The sequence below is a fragment of the Ceratosolen solmsi genome, unplaced genomic scaffold, assembly GCF_000503995.2.
Source record: "Ceratosolen solmsi marchali unplaced genomic scaffold, CerSol_1.0 scaffold14, whole genome shotgun sequence".
Taxonomy (NCBI): domain Eukaryota; kingdom Metazoa; phylum Arthropoda; class Insecta; order Hymenoptera; family Agaonidae; genus Ceratosolen; species Ceratosolen solmsi.
The window spans coordinates 10,168,394-10,191,114 of record NW_011948420.1 but is presented as its reverse complement, the minus strand read 5'-3'; the positions used below and the strand labels follow the sequence as shown (position 1 = coordinate 10,191,114).

The 22,721-nt window shown below is 25.8% G+C and overlaps 2 protein-coding genes across 3 annotated transcripts; one reads left to right on the top strand and one right to left on the bottom strand.

Moving 5' to 3' along the window:
• Positions 1–6,451: 6,451 nt before the first annotated feature.
• On the top strand, positions 6,452–18,223 carry LOC105361100 (tripeptidyl-peptidase 2). The gene is made up of 18 exons (XM_011498203.1): positions 6,452–6,996; positions 7,251–7,379; positions 7,995–8,162; positions 8,702–8,862; positions 9,160–9,323; positions 9,568–9,900; positions 11,049–11,318; positions 11,604–11,915; positions 12,146–12,302; positions 12,386–12,573; positions 13,291–13,663; positions 13,788–14,022; positions 14,200–14,450; positions 14,729–14,740; positions 15,221–15,447; positions 16,588–17,042; positions 17,439–17,657; positions 17,899–18,223. Exons 1-17 carry the CDS (start codon positions 6,835–6,837, stop codon positions 17,646–17,648), a joined length of 3,807 nt encoding a protein of 1,268 aa, XP_011496505.1. The 5' UTR covers positions 6,452–6,834; the 3' UTR covers positions 17,649–17,657; positions 17,899–18,223.
• Positions 18,224–18,968: 745 nt separating this feature from the next.
• Positions 18,969–22,395, bottom strand: msl-2 (male-specific lethal 2). 2 transcript variants are annotated; one of them, XM_011498201.1, is made up of 3 exons: positions 21,197–22,395; positions 20,239–20,436; positions 18,969–19,651 (listed from the first exon to the last, which is right to left on the bottom strand). In XM_011498201.1, the coding sequence occupies exons 1-3, from the start codon at positions 22,034–22,036 to the stop codon at positions 19,379–19,381; spliced, it is 1,311 nt and encodes a 436-aa protein (XP_011496503.1). In that variant the 5' UTR covers positions 22,037–22,395; the 3' UTR covers positions 18,969–19,378. The 2 variants fall into 2 exon arrangements, with proteins under 2 accessions (XP_011496503.1, XP_011496504.1); XM_011498202.1 differs by having other exon boundaries at positions 20,239–20,418.
• Between the last annotated feature and the right edge of the window lie 326 nt (positions 22,396–22,721).

The window sequence follows — 22,721 nt, the reverse complement described above, 5'->3', positions numbered from 1 at the left end:
ATTATTTGTTTCATTTTTCTTTGAATAAGCATATCTCTATATCATGTATACTTTATCGATAATATCATGATCCACGAACAAAATTATTAATTTTTAAATAAAAATGGTAAAAATTATTATTTGTTGTACGCTCTGTATTTTGAAATATATTTTGTTCTCAATGATATAACCTACGATGATCGACATGTTATGCAAATTAAATTCTTCACCGGTTTTAAAAAAAATTAACCTTAAATAACTTCTATTTATAAACTTAACAATTAAAGAACAATGCGAACTTCAATTCATATAGAAAAACGTCAGCTTCCCTTACGTATCTTTAGAAATTTTTTACTTTGGTTGGAGAAAAAAAAAATGAAAAGCGTTAATTGCATTTTTTTAACAGTATTATTAACTTAAATTGATTGAATTAATATTATTAACTTAAATGCATAAATATAAATGCAAGAATAAAAATATATATTAGTTTTATAAATTTTATAATATTGTAAATATGATAATTTAAATATAAATACTTTTAAAAATTTCATACATAACGAATGAAGTGAATAAATATTGTAATATAAAAACCAATATTTATCAATATTTTAAATTTAATATTCCTTTGTCATTTTAACAATATTAATTATTCATTAATTATGTAAAATTATTATTTATATAAAATGAATGCATAGGGGATGAAATTAGAATTACGTTAAATTATTTTTGTCCATTAAACAAATAAATACATTATTTTTCAATTGAAATATATAGTACTCATAGTGTTATGTTCTAAATTTACTAAAGACATAAATATATGTTAAACGTATTCTAATAAACCATAATTTATTGATAAGGACATTATTTTAAGAATCTTAACATATTTTTAAATTCTAACAGGGCTATGGCATAATACTTGGGTTTTAAAAAGAGTTTGTTTCGCACTGCTTATTTGTATTATTTTAATTTGGAAAAATATATTCATAATACAATATTTAATTTCAAATATGGTAAAAATACAGCAAATTTTTTTACTATTTGTGTGATTTCCATCTATTATAAACAATAGTAAGAGCACGATTATTTATTTATTTTTATAGTTTTATGTATAGCTAATTTTAATGACACAGAGCGCTTAAATTTTTTCAGTTTTCGGCTTTAATATCTTATTCTACATTTTATGTAGAAATATTGATGCACTGCTATGATGGTATAGTATTTGTTTTTAAACAACTTAAGCTTTTAGTTTTATTTTAGTTAATATATTATATTAATACATATCGATGTTAAAAATAAATTAAAAATATTATATATTTTGGTTTTGGTATTTATAGGTACCTTATAGTATAAATTTCAATAACTTTAAATATTTGTTATAATCGTTACAACATTTAAAAATAAAATAAAATAATCAACCATTTTAATAAAGATTTAGAATTCTAGTGATAATTTATTTACGAATCATATTTGACAAAAAGTAATTTTGTCCTGAAAAGACATATATAATTAATAACGATACTTCAGTGATATTGAAAAATACTGTGAAATTCCATATTCAAATAATGCGCATTTGCAAAAGATAAACAACGAACTTGGACTTTCATTGCACATATATAGGAAAGGAATTTACTACATTCCGTTCATACGTTTTTTTTGTTTTTTTGTTTGTTTTTTTTTTGTTATTTTTTTAATTTTTTGTTTTGTTTTTGTTTTTGTTTTTTTTTTGTTTTGTTTTTTTGAAAGCAGATGTTAATCCGCTGTTCCTTTATTTGTTTATGTGTACACATTACGTTAAAAATGGTATTTATATTAATTAATCAAATAATATTAAAACACCGAAGGATTTTGAACAATTCGGATAAGAATATTCGTTTATTATGTTTTGATCTAAAAATTAATATTTATTAAAAAAAATGTCATTACAGCTATTATATAAAAATCACTAACCTAATCATTTATTTTCATACTAGTGTTTTTAAAAGTTAATTTTTTAATAATTTCTAAATTTGTATTCGTGACAAAATAATAAGTTTCAATCAACAGAAGTATCTTTTTTTATTAGAGTTTAAAATGAGTAACAATATTTCTATTAATAAAGATATCTCTTCGTTATTTGGAAGTCATTATTTATGAATTATAATTATCAATTGAAAAAACTATTGTAATACTATTATAAGTTATAAATTATATATGAACAAAATTAAAGTATCAGAAATTGATATATTTGAAATATATATATATATAATAAAATATATAAATTTATATATTATAAAATTATTATTTACATTAATATGAAAATCATAATTTATACTTGTGTCATTACCTTAAACTATGAGATGAAATTATTTATAAATTTAGATGTAAAGCCAGATCTGTTACAAGATTCGAAAAACTGATTATTTTTAAATTGAGTCATTTCATAATTAAATACATATTTTCTATTAAAGTCAAAAGAATTAATCTATAAAAACAAATTAAACAAATTTTTATAATATTAATTAGCAAAATCTAGTAACTTAAAAAATATCTCTAATTCCTTGGAGTAATGTAATTCAAATAATAGTCGAAGAACTAAATATTTTAAAATCTGAAATTTATTTATTAAGAAGTGTACCATCCTTTGAAATTTAGTTAAATTTTAAAAATTATAAAAAGCATTTTTTTTTGTCTTTGTTATATTTAAAAGAAATAAGACAAATAATTCATAAGAGAAATTTCAATACAACCAGTGCAATTATGTATCCTAGTGGAGAGTATTTAACTTTGCATGTACCAGGTTTAATAGAAAAGCAACTTTTATTATTAATTGGTGATCAAGTTATTATATCTTAGAAATGGGATTTACATAATGGTAAATACTTCGCAGTGTAAGTTGTAATTTAATTTTAAGCCTTTTTGCATATAATTATAGAATTATAGAATTTATGATATTCAAATGAGTTAGTAAAAATATAAAATCTTTATTAAAAATTATAAAATGTTTTCTTAAAAATTTTTTTGTTTACTTTAACACTGAATTTAATAATATTTGCAATTTTATTTCAATTACTCTTACATTACTTTAAATATCACATAAGCAAATAATTTTATAATCAATATTGATACTTTATGATTTAATCAATAATCTTTTAAGTTATAATTAAACGAACTTTGTTTTTAATATATTTATTTGCTGTTTATTTATCTATTATAAATTCTTATCTATCATTAATTACATAACTTTAAGTATTGTAATTAAACATAATTTGAATTCAGTTTATATAAAACATTGAATTATACCGTGTTCCTTTCAATTCTAACATTTCTAGGAATCCTGTTTCATTATATATTCTTTGTTCTTATAGAATAATAATAGGAAGTTGCTCATTTATAGAAATTATATTCATTAGGAGTTGTAAATTAGGGCATATAAGATGTGAAATATGTACTTGGATTTATTGTGCTAAGAAAAAATTAAATGTGGCAGTGACTCGAGCCTGAGCTCTATTGATTATTATTGGAAACTCTTTTTTGTAAAACAATACTTGTACTGGTCATGTATTTTAGGTAACTATTTATAAATAGATAGGGCTCCTACATAAAAATTAAATAATATAATATTTCTTACAAATTAATTTCCAAAACATTAAATGCTTAATTATTGTTATTAGTTCAAATAAAATTTAAGTAATATTTAGTAAAATAATTATTTATATTTAAATATGTTTGTTAAACACAATTACATTTTTCAAAGAATTTTGCAATTAAATAGCTTTATTCTTAAATAATATTGACACAATTATAATGTTTGTTAAAAAAAAAAAAAAAAAACGAAAAAAAAAACAAAATAGAAAACACAAGCTTCTAAGCTATTTATTTAACTGGTAGAATGAATTTCGTAATTACAGAATTTTTACCGAATATTTAAGAAAAATTTTAAATAATGTTGTAATAATAATATCAATACTTTATTATAAAATATACGTGTTACAATTCAATTCAATTTTTATTTCCTCTAGATGAGTTTTTAGTATTAGAAGCCGTAACTCTAAATCTCTTTAAATTGTCTTTAAATCATTCTTGTATATATTTGTAAAATAATAAAACTAATGTAATGTAATCTCATTGTTATATACTAAATTTTACAATTACCAACGAACGATAAAAAAAAATTATATAACTAAATTAATAAAACGGCTTCATTAATATTGAATACATCATGTAATATTCAAAGGTATGATCTGGCTTATATGTTCGAAAAAAAATTTTTATGACTATTTTTTATAAATCCCTTTTAATAAAGGAGAATTTTTAATTTTATTGACTAATTGTATATGTATTGTTAACTAATCATAAATTGTATCCATTATCAGGTTTAAATTTAGTGGGTAGAACAATGAATTTTTTTCATTATCCATCCATGATAGTCAACACGAAATAAAAAATAAATATGATAATCGAAATTAATACATGAATTAAAAACATTATTTAAAATGCAATATTTCTTTATTATAATTGAAAATTATTTAATCAATATCATAATCAAGCTAATAACAAAATTCGATTAGCTGTAAAAAAATAATAATAATATATATATTATACATTAGCTAAACTGATTTAGGCTATTTTATAACGGTAATTATTACAAGAAAAATGTATAATATTGTTTATTGAATTTACAAATAGTTTATGCAAAAATATGTAGTTAAATTTTTGCGATTAGAATATATTACAATAATATACATTAATGGGAAATTTTATATATCAAAAAAAAGTATGAATTTTTAAGAATATATGAAATAAAATGTTGATAAAAAAAACTTGATGAGAAATTATATTACTAAAAATGTAAAAGAATTTTTAATGCATTGATAAAATATATATATATATATATATATATATATATAATATAATATATAATATATATATAGGTGGATAAAGCAATAACATTAATATTTTTTTATCAATATATATATATATGTATATATATATATATATAGCGTTTGGTTAAAATTTGCAAATGTAAAAATTTATTTAAAATTTTTTTTTGAAATTATTCTTGGCGTACGCTTTATTTTATCATTACTTTAAGTATATCAAATATTTATGTACTAATTGAGCAATAAAATTAATATATTATGTTTTAAGTATTTGTAAATGCATGCACAGAAATAGCTATAAGTTATAATCGAAGTTAATAATATATTAATTTAAAATATTTATTTTACGAAGGGAAATTTATGTTATGATGATAACTATATTTGCGAAAAGAAACAAAAATATAATAAATGGATAGGCAAATAAGAACTGTTTTTTAATTTTTAAATATTAAGTGAAACATGATTCAAGTTGAATTTTATATATTAAATACCTATTGTTATTCACTAAATTTAAATAAAATAATATCTAAATAAAAATTTTACAATGCCATTACTTAGAGACACGTAATTTTTTCTTTTATTTTATTAGGATTAGTATTCCAATTATTCAAACAATATCAATTATCAATGACTCGTATGATTATAATAATCATTTGTAGCATCAAAGTAAATCAACATAATTCGTATGAATTTGAAATACAATTTTTTTTTTTTTCTTTTTTCAATTTAATGCATTTAGTTGAGTTATTGTATTGTACTTTTTTCTTTCTTTTTTTGCTTATCGACTCTCTAAATTTGATATTCATTTGATATTTCAAAAGCGACTTTCCTCCGAGACTTATCAGATTTTGTACTCCGATTCCTCCTCAAATTTATTTAGGTGAGCATTGCGAAATAAAAAAAAAAAAAAAAAAAAAAAAAAAAAAAAAAAAAGAAAAAAAAAAAAAAAGAAAACAATCAATTCTCATCGAAAATCATGAAAAATTTTCAAGAAAACCTATTATTTCATTCTAATAATTAGTTTTAGAAGCGATTTCATTAAAATATTAGCGACGGGTAAAAAAATGTTTATCTTCTTAAATTTATGAATTAATAATAAAAGAATACATACATGTTCGCGAAAATTTCTTTGAATAATAACTGTCTTTATATAAAATGAAGAGAATTAAATTAAACTTTTGTAGATAGATTTTCGTTTGATAGAAAGTAGCAGGACAGTGGTATGCGATGAAAATACCTGTAAGAAGAAAACGTTAATTAATTAATTAATTAATTAAGGTAATGCAAAGCTCAAGAATTTCAAAGGATAAATGATTAAATTATCATAAATTACTATTGGCTATCAAATAAATCTAATCTTAAATGAAATTATTATTCTTTCTTTCTTGTATTTAAGATTAATAAACTAATATCGGATGATAAAGGTAGATAGATATTGCTTGCTCTTAAAGCTACTGAATTTTTAATCGGATACCTTATTTTCAAATTATTATACTCGTACGTTAATGCCAATTATATTTCGCATGCATTAGCAACTCCTTGCTTTCATGATTTGTCACCGCATAGCGCCACAACCACATTACTATTCGCCTGTGTATTCAGCGAACATTGTAGCTACCCGAGTTCCTTCACGTAATCGTGAATGTGTGAGTGTCACACCCAGCCCAATTGAGCGAGCGAGATATAAAGCTACGTTGGCAGTGTTGTTGGCACTGCAAAACATTTGACTTACCTCCGAGGGAGACGATTCTAACCTTTACACTCATTTCGTCGACACTGCCACAGAACAAAGGAGGGCAAGTAGTAGGAACGAAAAAGGAATTAATTCAAAGTTGCTTGGAGCAGCTGTGAGAGCGGCGTTGCACAGCATCAAAGTGTCAGAGTCGCTCGAGGCCAACGATTATTCGAGATTTTGAAAAGCAGAAGGAAAGAGGAGGAGGACAAGATAAAAGTATAAGTTTTAAGTGCACCAGCAAGCGCCATTGGCATCTTTGGGATGGCAGAGAACTTAGACTTGAACTTCCCAATTTGGGGTCTGTTACCTAAGAAAGAGACGGGTGTCACTCAGTTCCTTACCAAATATCCGGAGTACGACGGTAGAGGTACAATTTTGGCTATCTTCGATTCCGGAGTCGATCCTGGAGCGCCAGGTTTACAAGTGAGTGCATTTTTCACTTTCTAAAGGTCGCATTACCTTCAATTATCATATATTGTCCTTATTTCGCGTTATTCTTTCGATTAAAGCTATTAAAGCTTATTTCTTTGTTTTGCGAACTTTATTTCAAACAACTTATTAACATTAAAATTACATTACCTATTATTCCGTCAAAATAATTATTTTGAGGACTTTAATAGCTCAGAGATAATATAAATTTGTGTATATTTGTTGCTTATTTGTTGACAAATTCTTAGTTTACATCCGATGGTAAGCCCAAGATACTTGAGAGATTTGATTGTAGCGGACGTGGTGATGTTGATACCAGTAAAGTTGTGAAGACAATAGATGGTTATTTGACAGGAACCACCGGACGTCGCTTAAAGGTGAGTCTCCTAATAATAGGCTCTCTATTCTTTATTCTTTTCTTACCATTTATTAAAACAAATTAAATAATCATTTTTCACTTCTATTATTATGTTTATGTATTTAATACAGCTACTAGATAATTATATATATACATATATATATATATATATATATATATATATATATATATATATTTTTTTTTTGTTATATATGCACAAATGAAAAAAAATTTTATAAAATAAATTCTAAAATCTCATGTATATATATATATATATATATAGCTTAGTACTTAATTAATTCCATGTCAAATTTTCAAAATATAAGATAAAATATATTTGGAATAGAAATTAAATATTCTAATAACAGCAATACTAATTTTAATTAAAGAATAAATAATATTGTTACTAAAAAAAATTTTTTGTTTTTTATTATGAATATAACATGCTTTCATCATACTTTAAGTAAAATATTTTATCGCAAAAATTTATAATAAAATTTATATTAATTACATTATTTGACATTTATATACATATATATATATATATATATATGCAAAAAATAATATTTCATAACAATTTAGACAACAATGTAACATGGCTAAAAGTTTTAATAAATTTTGTTCATTTTTTTAGATTCCTATATCTTGGAACAATCCAACTGGGGAGTTTCATCTTGGAGAGAAAAGCGCATATTCTTTGTATCCGACTAAATTACTTGAAAGAATTGAACAATCTAGAAAAAAAAGATTTTGGGATGATAATCACAAAATTGCTTTAGTAGAAGCCACAAGATTATTACAAGTGAGTCCAAAAGTTTAATTTAAAAAAATATTTCAGAGCAAAATTTATTTTACAAATTCTTTTTATATTTAATTCCAATGTTTACTTACATTTGCAAACTTAGCTCTTTTCGTCTTTATTTAAAATGTAAATTTAAAATTAAAAATTTTAAATTAAAAATATTAGAAATGTATCAGTAAATTTTATTATTTAATAGAAACATTTTATGAATTCTTAATAATTGCTTAAAACTGAATTTAATTTATATAAATATTGTTGATAAATTATAGTTTAAGTTACAAAAGATCAAATTGATTTTATAAAATATCTTCTATTAAAAACATAGTATTATTTATTTTATGAACAATTGCTGCTCAATAATGATCTTGAAATAATAAAAAATTAGGACGTATTTCACAAGAGCTTGCATTTAGCTAAGTCTGTCACTATATTTATATTTGCCAATTTTTATTGAGCAAAGACACTGACCTCTTTGAATAATGTGCCAATTAGAATTCTGCAATACATCAATCGATAAATAGGTATTTGTTTGCCTTTAGGAATTTGAATCGAAACATCCACAGCTATCGACTATACAAGAAAAATTAGAGAAAGAAGAACTTGAAACTCGTATAGATTATTTAACAAATTTAGAAAAAAAGTACGAAGACCTTGGCCCAACGTATGATTGTGTTGTTTTTCATGATGGTGAAATATGGAGGTAAAAAAAGTTTTTCTTTAATTAGACAATAAATTTTAATAATTCCATAAAAAGTTTAACTTTTTTTTTTTAAATCACTAAACATGAATATTATAAATATAATTTTTTAGTATAGTTTTCAATCAAATCATTAAAAAATGCATTAAACTTGAAAATAATAATACAACGCTTAAATTATAATATAACATACTTTATAATTCAGAATCGCTTGAAATAGAAATATCATATTATATAAAAAATATTATATTTACGAAATTATTCCAAATGTTGAACATTAATGGCACTTAATAATTATAGAGCTTGCATTGATACATCGGAACAAGGAGATTTAGAATCTGGTGTATTTCTAGGCGAATATACCCACACAAATGATTATGCACCATTAACACAAGAAGATCAATTGAATATTTCTATTAATGTGCATGACGATGGAAACACGTTAGAAATTGTCAGTCTTTGTTGTAAGTCAAGTTTTATTCTACTTAGTAATACATTCGAATAATTTATTAGTGTTTGTTGAAAATATTAATAATCATTTATACAGTGTATTTAAAAAATACACACACATAATATTGTGCTAAGCAAACATTGTATAGTAGAAAGTAATTGAATTTTTATATAAAACTAAATAATAATAAAGCTTTATTATTGTGTTTTAAATATAAATGTTGTTAAAATTTTAATCTGGTTTTTGGCGATTTTCAGCGCAACATGGTACTCATGTAGCTTCAATCGCTGTTGGGAATTTCCCTGATAACAAAGAACTAAATGGCGTTGCCCCCGGTGCGCAAATCCTATCATTAAGTATTGGTGATGCACGACTAGATACAATGGAAACTGGTAGTGCAATTGTAAGAGCAATGATTCGTGTAATGTCTTATAAATATAAAGTACATGTTATTAATATGAGTTATGGAGAACGTGCTCATTGGACTAATGCAGGCAGAATAGGTGAACTCATGAATGAAGTCATTGATAAATATGGAGTGACATTAGTAACATCAGCAGGGAACATGGGGCCAGCATTATGTACAATAAGTAAGTTACAATCAACGTTCATAATAATAAAAATTCATCCAAATTCTAGAAATCAATATGTTTTTAAAATTTCTGTATGTGTGTTTGAGCATTACGACGTTTTAAAACTCATTAAATTGATTTACACGTATGATTTATATTACAAAGTTTCATTTTTTCCCTTTATTTTAATAAAAACATGAATTTTAAAATAACTCCATTACACTTATATATTAATTTATAAATATTTATTTATTAATGATATTGTCGTGTTTTTCTAATTACAGAATTAATTTTAACAAACAATGTTACTTAGATTATAAATTTGATTAAAATGTTTATTTAAGGCCACGTTCTAATGATTTATCCAACCATACTCTAACAAATTATTTTATAAACCATGAATTTACGCAACAAAAAAAAAACAGCATTAATTAAATTTCTATTTTATTCATTTTTTTACTCTAAGATGTAATGATACGTACATTATTATTATATATAGAGAAATATAGAAGATTAAGGATTGTTAATTCAGACAGTTTAAATAAGAATAACTAGAAATTTTTTGAAATATTTATAATTATGTTTTAAGTAATTGTTTTTTTTTTTTTTTTTTTTACTTATTTATACTTATTAATAGACTGCTAACAATTTCTTTTAAATTAAAAAATTGTACAAAGAATTTTGTATTTTATTGTTTCAGGAATTTGCACAAAAATTTCAAACATTTTTTTAATTTACAATTCATAAATGTTCAACTATCGTAAAAAGTAAAAATTCATGATATATATTTACTCAAAGTTTACCGTTATTACATTATGTGGAAAGACTCTTCCCTATAAAATACAAGTATGTAAATTAACAAAAAAGTTTGTTTTAACAAGATTTAATGTTGGACAGTCGTGGAATGGTCCTGTGTAATCCAGACCCTCATTTTTTAAGAATTTTTTTTTGGAAAACTTATCGAACAATTAAAATATTTACTTGGAAGTATTAACGATAGTTAATCATTATTGTACAGAAGATATTAATTGCTTAGACTTTTATTAAATGAACGTATTTTTAAATTAAAGCCATTTGAGTATGTTAAAATTTAAATTATAAAATTTACATTATTTATACAACTAATGTAATTGATAAATTTTCATATTTGACGTATTGATTTTCAGATACCCCTCCAGATATTAGTTCCAACAGTATTATTGGTGTTGGTGCATACGTTTCGCCCGACATGATGATGGCCGAGTATTCGTTAAGAGAAAAAATGCCTGGTATGCCTTTCACGTGGTCTTCCCGTGGACCAACCATTGATGGCGGCTGCGGTGTTACTGTATGTGCACCTGGAGGCGCAATTACCAGTGTGCCAAATTTCACATTAAGAAAGTGCCAGTTACTTAATGGAACGAGTATGGCAAGTCCGCATGTGGCTGGTGCAGTTGGTAAAGTTTTTAAACGATTATAATATAATTATTTTCCCATAAAATGTGTAGCCGTAATTTAAAAACTATTTCTTGAGAGCTAAAATGAAATATTAATTCTTTTTTTTTTTTTATTACGATAGCAGTATCTATTAAAATCTATGATTGACTTATTTAAAAATTTATTAGGGTAAAAAAATATCTAAATTATCATGATTGGTGGATGGAATCGTGTCGACGACAGTATCGAATGCCTATTTTAATGAAAGATTTTATACAAAAATGATTTTATTATTGTCTTTACAGCCGTTCTCATCTCCGGTCTTCTTGCGAAGAGTTTAAAATTCTCACCTTACAGTATAAAACGTGCTCTTGAAAATAGTGCGCACTTTGTTGACACGCTCGACGTATTCGCACAGGGCTCAGGACTTTTACAAGTAGAGCGAGCTTTCGAAAATCTCGTCTCCACTGCTAATTGCCCAGAGAGAGATGTCAGGTTTGCAATCAATTGCGGCGCAAACAATGCCAAAGGTATTCACTTGAGAGGTGGTGTAATTGATCGTCCAAAGGATTATGCTATTACAGTAGAGCCAATTTTTATGGATACTGATAATATAGGTAATTTTTCAAATTTCTTCCATTTAAGCTTCGCCAAACGAGTTTTTTCATTAATCTTTGTCATTGGTGTCGATATTTCTAGAAAAATTTAATTTATCTTTCTCATTTAAGCGTCGTATTGCGTTTTATTATAATTTCAGGTATAATGTTGTAATATATCATTAAGTATAATATTTTTGTCTTATTTGATTTGTTCTGACAAATACATGACATTTATTATTATGTAATAGATCCAGCACGTAAAATCAACTTTAATTTAAGACTAGCTATGGTGTGTGATGCACCTGGTGTTCATTTTCCAACTCATCTTGATTTAATGCATATGCCACGAGCTTTCGCTATTAGAGTGGATGGTACTTCATTGTCGGATGGTGTTCATTTTACCAGGTATTATTACGATTTTAATTTCACACTCGATAAGAATTATAATAAACATTCCCGTGATTACGTTGTTTGCTATTGGTTCGCAGTATTCAAGCTTATGATGTAACCAATGTAGATAAAGGACCTGTATTTCGTATACCAATTACTATAGTACAACCATTAACAATTCCTAAAAATATAACGCTTCCTGATCTCACTTATACAAACGTTTTGTTCAAGCCAAATACTACTTATAGGCACTTTATACTTGTGCCCGATGATGCTACATGGGCAGGTAAGATTAATTTACATAAATTATTGATATTTATTCCACTTGTTTAGAAGTTGCATATAAATAATAATTTCCTAGAAATCTTAAAATCCTAAAATCTGTTATGCAAAAAGTAATGTCTATTATATAAAATGATAGAAAATATAATCAAGAAATATTTTCATTATAAAGAATAGTTATTTTAAAAAATATATAGTCAACCAATCGATTATATTACATTTAGTATAAGTAAAAGATTCTTGAAATTTGTAATAAAAAATTAACTAGATTTTCATCTAAGAATATTTCATAATAATTGCATTTAATATTTATTACCACAATACTTATTACACAATATTTTATTTTGAATTATTTTGATTTTATATTTTGATTAATCATACATTTTAATTAGAATGTCATTAATATATAAAATTATTGTTTTGCCAGTTTTATAAAAAAAAAAAATCTAAAATATTTGTAATTAATAACGTGAAAATGTTTTAAACAGTATGATTTATTAATTAAAATGTTATTAATTATTCTGTATTTTTTATAAACGACTAAAATTACTTTAAAAAAAAAAAAATTAATAGATATAAATTAAAAATACACTGAACATATAAAATTCTTTATTATATATATATATATATATATATATATATATATTTATTTATTTATTTGTTTATTTATTTATTTATTTATGTTTAGTACAGTAAATGTATAATTATTTCTATTTTTAAGTTTTGAAACTGAAGAGCTCAGAAAAAGATAAGACTGGACGATTTGTAATGCATACAATGCAATTAAAACCTCGTTTATCAACTAAAACCCTCGAAGTTAATAAAATGCTAAATATTACTTCGCAATCGGAAACAATTCAAGGTTTCGCTGTGCAAGGAGGATTAATTTTAGAAGTAGCCATCGCTAAATATTGGGCCAACTTGGGCGATATTCTTATTGATTATACTATAGAATTTCATGGAATTCATTTAATAAATGGCGCTCTTACAATGCAATCCGGAGATGGTATCCATCGCTTAGAACTTCGAAGTTCGTTAAGAAATGAAGAGGTTGTACCAAATATCTCATTGAAGCACTCGGTTCAAGTTCTAAGGTATTTTCGTTTCTATATATTTAAATAATAATGTAATAGTTACCTTCTTTATCATTATTTTAGTTTTACATCGATATTAAATTGGTAAATAGCTATTTTAACTATGTATTCTCTCGTCGTTTAGACCAATTGATTCGAAAATTGCACCCCTGAGGGCACGGGATGTCATTCCACCTGCCCGACAAATATTTGAATTGGAATTAACTTACACATTCCACATTGCAAAAGCGACTGAAATAATGCCTAATGCAGCATTGCTAAGCGATTTGCTTTATGAAAATGAATATGAGTGTCAAAGGTGGATAATTTATAATGTCAATAAACAAGTTATTTATTGTGGAGATGCATATCCTAACAAAGTAAATAATACTGATTATAGTTTTAAATAATATTCGGTACAATATATACAATATAAATTAATGTATTACAATACATAATCTAATCATATTATTGTTATTGTAATTTATGATAATTATAGAATTATAAGAATTTAAGGATGATTTTAGCACGTAACGTAAATGTCATATTTCTTACAGTATATAATTTCAAAAATTGACAAAGGTGATTACACGTTAAAGATGCAAGTGCGCCATGAAAAAAGAGAGTTACTCGACAGATTAACAGAGATGCCTATACTACTCACTCAAAAACTTAGCTCACAGATTAGTCTGGATGTTTATGCCAGTCAGTCGCAAGCAATCATAGGTGGTAAAAAAATGGTCGCAGCTTTAATTCCTCCAGGTCATATTTTACCACTTTACATTGCACCACTGGCGAATGAAAGCAAGTAAGTATTGCTACTTAAATACAGCAAATATTTGTAATTTATTTCTAAAAAAATGTGCATATTGTACATTCAAAATATCAATCAAAATACGTTCTTTTCTATTCTTCATTTATGATTCTTAATCGTTCTTTTATTATATTAAAAGAATTTTTAATCTATGTATTATGATAGTGAGATTATATATTGATATTATTTGAATTTCTATTTATAAAAGTTAAGTTTCGTCTTAATTTAAGAGGATACTGATATAGAATTTTTACTTTCTCTTTGCATCACAGCACTGACAACATGTGAGTTGGCATCATTAATTTCATTTTAATTTTGTTGCAACTGCCTGCTTTGCAGTAACCATAAGAAATGTATACGAGTATAAAATAATTTTCTCTTACATTGCTTCTGCAGCAGTTTCATGATTTATAATACTTAATATTATATATATGTGTATATATATATATATATATATATATATATATATATATAATAATAAAAATAATAGATAAAAAAAATACTTAATATTCGCAATCGCTCAAGTATTTTTATAACCAACTATTACTATTAAAAAAATATATATATATATAATTTTTACATTTTGTATGCATTAGTATACAATTTTTAATTTACATTTCACGTAAAATCTCCTTATTTTATATAAATGTTGCTTAGAAATGTTATGATTATATTGATTGGTCGATTGTTTTTTTTTACATTTACATAATTTATATATACAGACGCCTACACATGTAATTTATAATTTATTATTATTTCCAAAGAATTTCTAAGGGTGCTACATTGGGCTCATATCTACAGGGGACAATAACATTTTGTAAAGACGAAATTGGCAAAAAAGTTGATATATACACATTTAAATTTGTACTATCCGAACCAGCTAAAAAATCTGCCAATCAAAATAATAAAATTGATAAAGAAATAACTACAAAATGGCATGAATACAAGAAAGCTATGCGTGATCTTAAATGCAGTTGGCTTGCTAAATTGGGTGAGTATCATCCTTATAATATTATTATTATTACATGCAATTCTGCTATGAATTAAGAAAAATGATAATTTTTTGTTAATTTCTGATTCTGAAATTTTATAAATTTTATTTTATTTTTTGGAAAAACATCTTAAGCTCCATCTGTCAGTAAGTTTTCTTTCAAAATTGCCCCCTTTTATTTCTCTCTTTGTTCTACCCATTCCCAAATATATAATAGTTATGTTATTATATTATTCGTTTGTGTACCCCCTGATTAAATAGGAAAAAAAAAATATTTTTAATTTTAATTAAGTGTGTAATAATAAAAATTTTAATTTTTAAACACTAAAAAGTTTGTCTTTTTATGATAATATTTTTAATTTGAATCACTTCTAATACTAGAATTAGAGAATTTTCTGAGATTTTAAGTTTGGAAAATATATCATTTAACTTTTGTCACTAAAAACTAGATTGATTATCAATGTTTAACGTCCCCGTAATGTTATAATAATATATCGAGTTACATTTTTACGATTAAATTTCTACATATAGAAATTTACAGCTCAAATAAATTTGAAAAAACATCTTTTATGATTAGATTTTGTTTAAATTCCAATAATGAAATTTTAATATTTTTAATTTAGAGACTAGAAGAAATAAAAATTTACTTTTCATACATAGAAAGTTATATTTTCGAATATTTTGTAAATGCATTAATTTGTATAAAATGTGTAAAATGTTTAGTGGATATTAAAGTATTTTTTTACATTTATTTATTTTTGCTAAAACATAAATTACATTTATAGTGTTACGTGTACTAAATGCCAATTAATTTACTTTGAAACCGTGTTTAAAAAGTATCAAATAAATTGGTTTTCATAAGAACTAGCACATTTTTAGCAAATTAAGTTCAATCATCTCAATCAATATTTAATAAGTATATAGTAACACTTATAATATGCTAAACATTGAATGTACCCTTGATTTTTTTTTTTTTGATTTTTTTTTCTTGTTTTTAAAAGATTAAGTTTTGTTTATATAATTATACAAAATTTTACAAAATAAAACCCTAATTATTTGATTGGATTTTTATTGTTTTTATATTTCGTCAATTACGATAAACTGTCTGTGTTAAAAATATAATTTTGTGTTCAAACTCAGAACCCGGTGAGCATACTCAAGAACTCTATAACGATCTGAGGTCCAACTTTCCGGACCACTTACCAGTACAGACTGCTATGCTTACTTCCTTGGATTCATCAGACGCTCCTAGGCACGTACCTCATGACGATTTATCCGATGCCACGGTCAACTTCTCCAATCAGATAATTACCATTGCTGACGAAATTATTAAGTCCGTTGATCAAGAAAAACTATTAGCCTATTACGGTTTGAAGAACGATCAGAGACCGGATGCAGCGAAGATAAAGGCAACAATGGACAAGGAGAAAAATTGTCTTCTTGAAGCACTTGTAAAGAAGGGTTGTGCGTTAGCTCGACTCCACGTGCACGGGAAAAGAAAAAATGACAGCGAGGAAAATATTAAAGCCCTTTGCGATAATGTCTCCAGTCTGTGGATGGATGCCCAGAAATTTGCCGAGCCGACAGATAGCAAAGTTAGTCTTCTCGATTCTTTTATCATTATTTACGAGGAAATTTACATTTATTGATTCATAAAATAATACATGTTAGTTTTAAATGAAAATATACAATGATAGTTAGGAGTTTTTTTAAAAAGCTTATAATTAAAAATTCGATATGAAATTAAACATGGAAATGACATTTAAATAAATAAATATATTTATATATAATTAATATTTTAACATAGTACATTGGTAAATTAATTTTAAGAGATACTTTTTAATCTGATTTTACCATATTATTTATACATGTTTAATTTTTAATATAATTTTAGTTTATTTACAAATCGTATAATTACAATGACATGGTAAATTTTTTAATAATTAAGGCTCATTTGCATTGTATATAAAATTTATTATAAAAATTTATAGGTAATAATTCTCTCTTTGTGGCATGCTCATATCAATAAACACTATGGCAGATATTTAAAATTATTGGCAAGATATTACGAAGACAAGCCAGTAAAAGAAATTGATGAAAAAGTTATAGACATTGCAAAAATTTTGGGATGGGAATATTTAGCTCAGCATGTCACTTCAAGTATACCATTGAAATATCCATCTGCAAATATGTTGTGGTGATTATAAGTGGTAAATATATTCTTATCAAACAGTCAAATTTTATTTATTTTCAACAGACCATTATACCTGTTAGAAAAAACATTTCGATTGAAAATATTTATCTTATTAATTCTTATTTATTGCATGCTATAAGGATAAATGAATATTGAATTTATTTAAACAAAAAAAAAAACAAAAAGAAAACAAAAAAAAAACAAAAAAAAACAAAAAAAAAATTATTAATCTTAACTTTCTTTTCCTTTTCTTCTAGACTTCACAAGATTTGAATTTATGCGCGGCCATTTCTTGAAATGAACGATGCATCTGTCATTGAAAAGCTCTTTCAATGTAACGACCTAAAAGATAATCTGTATTTTCTAAGATGGTTGGACGTGCTATGCAAATAAATTTACATATAGTAAAAATTATTTAGCGTAATTCATAAAAGCAATACAAGTATCAGTCAGTTAATTACACATATTCATTAGCCCGCAAAATGTCCGTAATGTGGAAGATAATTTCGAGATTACTATTATATCTATAATAATGAAATAAAAGACTGTTTTGTTTGAACAATATTCACAAAAAAAAATAAAAAAAAAAAAAAAAAAAAAAAAAAAAAAAAAGATTTTATACATATTCATTCACGAACAATCAATGGAATTGTTACTCGATCTATACAATCCTGTATAATAACCCTTTTACACAGAAAAGTTATTTGAGTCTGTGTATTTGCAATATATTTAGTGGTTGGAATCAGGTGGTTGTATCATTTATGAAATGACTGATTACGTTTTAGTTGTAATAAAATTTCAAAAATTAAAAAATAATTTTAACCGTGTTATTTTATTTAATTGTAATCACAATAGCCTCTTAATTTATCCACTTCTTAAATTTATACAATTTATATAATTGATCTGTAATTCACTTGCATAGAGTATATAAAAACAATTAGTATGTAAAATAGTTTTATTCTGTTCAATTTCTATTAAAAAACATTTGTAAACACAGATTATTTGAAGTAACAAATCAGATTAACAAAGTAAATTTTTTTTATCTTTTTCATACATTCATATATTCTACACATTGATTAATGTAATTTTGTACTAGATTTCTCGAAAGTAGTTAATGTGCTTCAATCAGTCAGGATCAAGTTGTGACTTAATATAGTTTTTAACTTTGTCTACGACAAAGTATCTTAACGATTTTACCTTTAAATATATTCTAAAAAGTCTTTGATAAGATAGCATTTATACATTTTAATAAAATTAGATTTTGTTATTATAACCATATTTACAATATTACCTAAAGAAGTTATTAGGTAAAATGAATAAATTTCGATATTACTCTCATTAGTATAATAAAGGAATTTGAAACATGTGATATTTATCAAAGTGTATAATAATACACATTTGGACTCTCAAAATATTTTAAGAATAATATTCACAATCGCTTTATATATTTATAAACTCGGAGTGTAATAGAATGCCATATTTTCGAAGACTGGCAGGAATTAAGAATTCAATAAAGAAATCCGTACAAACGTTAATTATAAAATAAATGGATACTTATTCAATGTTTTCTTGTACAATTCTGTGAGAAACATACTAGTGCTGTGTTCCATTAATTTTTTTTTTCATTTGTATATTTGGAACACGTTGTATCTCATATAATGTAATTATTATTTGGTGAGTTCATTTTCATTTACAAATCACGTTTTATAAGTCTTATATCCGCACTTGAATTCGTCGTCACACATCGATTTGTACGTCGCTGTCCTCGGCTTCACTTTCAGTACTCGCCATTGCGTCTTCGCCAACAAGCAAAGCTGCCGGCAAATTTTGTGGTATATTGTCTATTTCCAACCTTGGCGTCGAATAAACATTGAGAACTTGAATCGTTGGTGGTGAGACTGAGAGGCACTGCTGGACAGAACCAAGAGGATCGGTAGCCAAACCATCACAGTCAAGGGGACTGGATAACTGTAATTGCAAATTATGAAGTTCTGGTATGTGGGGGCGAATCTGTAAGACATTTATATTTTTCAATTATAATAATGAAGATTACATTAGCACATATCGATAAAATAATTATAAAGTTTTTAATTATTATAAATTTCGTAGTTTGACAACTATGCAAACGTAATCGCTTAAAGAATATTTATTATTTTGTATGATGACTCTTTGTAGATCATATTTTGAAATTAGCATTATATATTCTGCGCCGCTAACTGTATTTTTATCTAAGAAAAATATTTAAGAATATGTCCTTTAAGCTATTGCAAAAAGTATAATCCTAATAGATAAAATATTGTAAAAATTTGATCCATCCCTGATCCATTATTCGCTAAGTGTGTAAATTATATGATGGATACAAAATATATTTAATACTGGCAGCCCAATATCTTATTCCTATTAACTAGAATTTTCAGTATATTTATTTACAATCTAATATGTGAATTCTTCGATATATAGGACATTTGGTAAGTAACGAACAAATAAACAATTTAAAATATTGTTGTTCAAGATAGTTCAAAAGTTTAATCCAAATAATTTATAAATTAGCAGGAAAATAAATGATAGTAAATCAAGAAGAATTAAAGTAAGCATACCTTGTAACCATCTCGTGTATGAGGATTTCGACAACCTCTACACCTACATTCAAGGCATGGTTTGCTTTCGACATAACAAGGACATCTTTGTCCACAACATGTCAATTTTCCAGGTATTGCAGTAGCATTTCCACATCTACATCCTTTTCTTTTACTCCTGGTGGAACTAGACCTTGGTTTCTTAAAATTACCAGTAGACTGAGATAATAAAACAAAAAACAAAAAAAAAACAAAAAAAAAAAAAAAAAAAAAAAAAAGAAGGATAAATCTAAATTATTTAAAATTGGACGATGTATAGATATACATATTTTGAGAAATAAATGTTCAGATTAAATAGAATTATTAGGATTAAAGTAAATTATAATTCATATTAACAAAATGATAAAATAATTTATATTGTAAACTTTATTTATTCATTGTTTGAAAGTATTCAGATTGAATTGAAAGTGATAAATGTAACATAATATAAACATTTTCATATGATATTGCCGAGATTATAATTATTTTATTATAAAAATTTTATAATTTTAATAATTTTAATAATTTTAATACATATGTTACTAAGATTTGGTCTCTTAAATTAAAACTTTTATGAAAAAATGTTGTCATTAACCAAATTTTATTAGTTTCGATTTTATATGTATCGTTTAAATAAAACTATTTATTATAAATAAAAATGTAAGATAATATTGTTAATTTGACTAAATGGACCTATTGTTGTATTATGTAAAATAATAAATACATTAATTAAGTATGTAAAAGAGTAATTTTAATTTTAATTTTTGTAAACAATTTATTACTAGCCTTATTGATAATCAAATTTAATATTTTCATATGCAATGATTATTGAATCTTGCAAGCCTTTATAATTGTCAAGAAATAATTGAATAATGACAGTCTAGAAATTTATACTTTTGGATAATAAAATTTACAAATAGTGAAGAATATAAAATATCACCTTGCTACTTTTTGAAGTTTTCTTAGACTGACACTGCGTGTAAGTTAACTGAGAAGCTGGAATGCACTTAACTACACCAACAGGAGACTGTTGTAACGTTGATAACTGTGGCTGTTGCACTTCAACTTCCGGCTGTAATACACCCTCGACGTCATCAGTGGCGGCAGCTTTCCTTTTTATCGTAATCTTGTTACCAGAGCCGGCGTACATCACAGAATAAATAGATGAGCCATTAGATACAGTCTTAATAGGTGGCATCTCCTGCGTAACCAACGGATCTGTCACGGGTATAGGATTTGTGTTTCCAGTCTGTGTCGAAGTAGTACTGGTAGTGTAAACACATGGTAAAATACTGTAAGCAGACCTTGAAAGACCAGCATTGCTCTTGAACTCATCTTTAAAGCCAGCACCCTCTTTGATAAGCTCGGTGAGGCAGCTGGCACCTAAACATGGTATACCATTACTGATTTTACTACTGGATACGGCCAATACGAGGCATCTGTAAATGCCAGTACTGGTCAGATATTCACATAATTTCTTGTAACATTGCAGAAGTATCCTCAACTGTACATTCTCGATATATTTATCATAGTCCTTACACCAACCGCAGGAAGGCTTAAGCTTCTTGCGGCCACCACGACATCCCCGGCAGACATGGTGCTGGCAGTTCGTCTCCGTGGGTGTGAGTGGCTCTATCAAAAGATTCGAGCAAACGGTGCAGCTGAGGCTTTGTCGAAGATACGGCACTAATCTATACAAATCAGTCCAGGAGCTCGGGTCTTCGGAATCGGCTTGGAGAATTAGTCGACAGGTCGACACGTATAAGCTCGTCGCATTCATTGTTCGTCTGGCGCGAAAATTACACCGGCCGGTCTTACTTGGATTTTGATATTTCTGATATCTTGAGCCTAGAGCTCATGAACCGGGACTCCGAAAAACCACGGAGTAAGATAGCTAATAAACATCTTCGGTGCCCAAGACAGCCCAACCATAACCATCTTCACTCGCAAACAAAACATCGGCCATATTGGATTTCTCTCGCTCTCTCTAAAAAAAACTATACAACGTTAATTATAAAGTACAAACTAAAAATTAATATAAGGCATAAGAGGTGGCCGAAGACAGATATTAATTTCTTCCTTTCTCCCTCTGTCCCTCTCTTTCTCCCTCCCTCTCTCGCCCTCTCTCATTCTCTTTATCCTTTTTCCTCAACCTTTTTCTCTGTCATACTGCTGCCGAGAGACGGTGAAGATGGAAGATTATAGGAGAAAAAGAGAGGGGCGAATGATGCACGGCTCGACCAATGGAAGAGCGCGTCAAGGCTTGAGCAGGTGCTTTCGAAAAAACCGAAATGAGAATTATACTCGTGCATAGTACGCACAACAGGATTAGTTCTCTCGTTCTCTCATGCCGTAACTGCTTCTGCATAATCTCCTTTTGGATGCATTTGATTTTTTCCAAGTTCAACTTTAGATTTGTGCATTGTATGCGACGGGAATGTGTGCATCCTATGCACGGCCAGCGA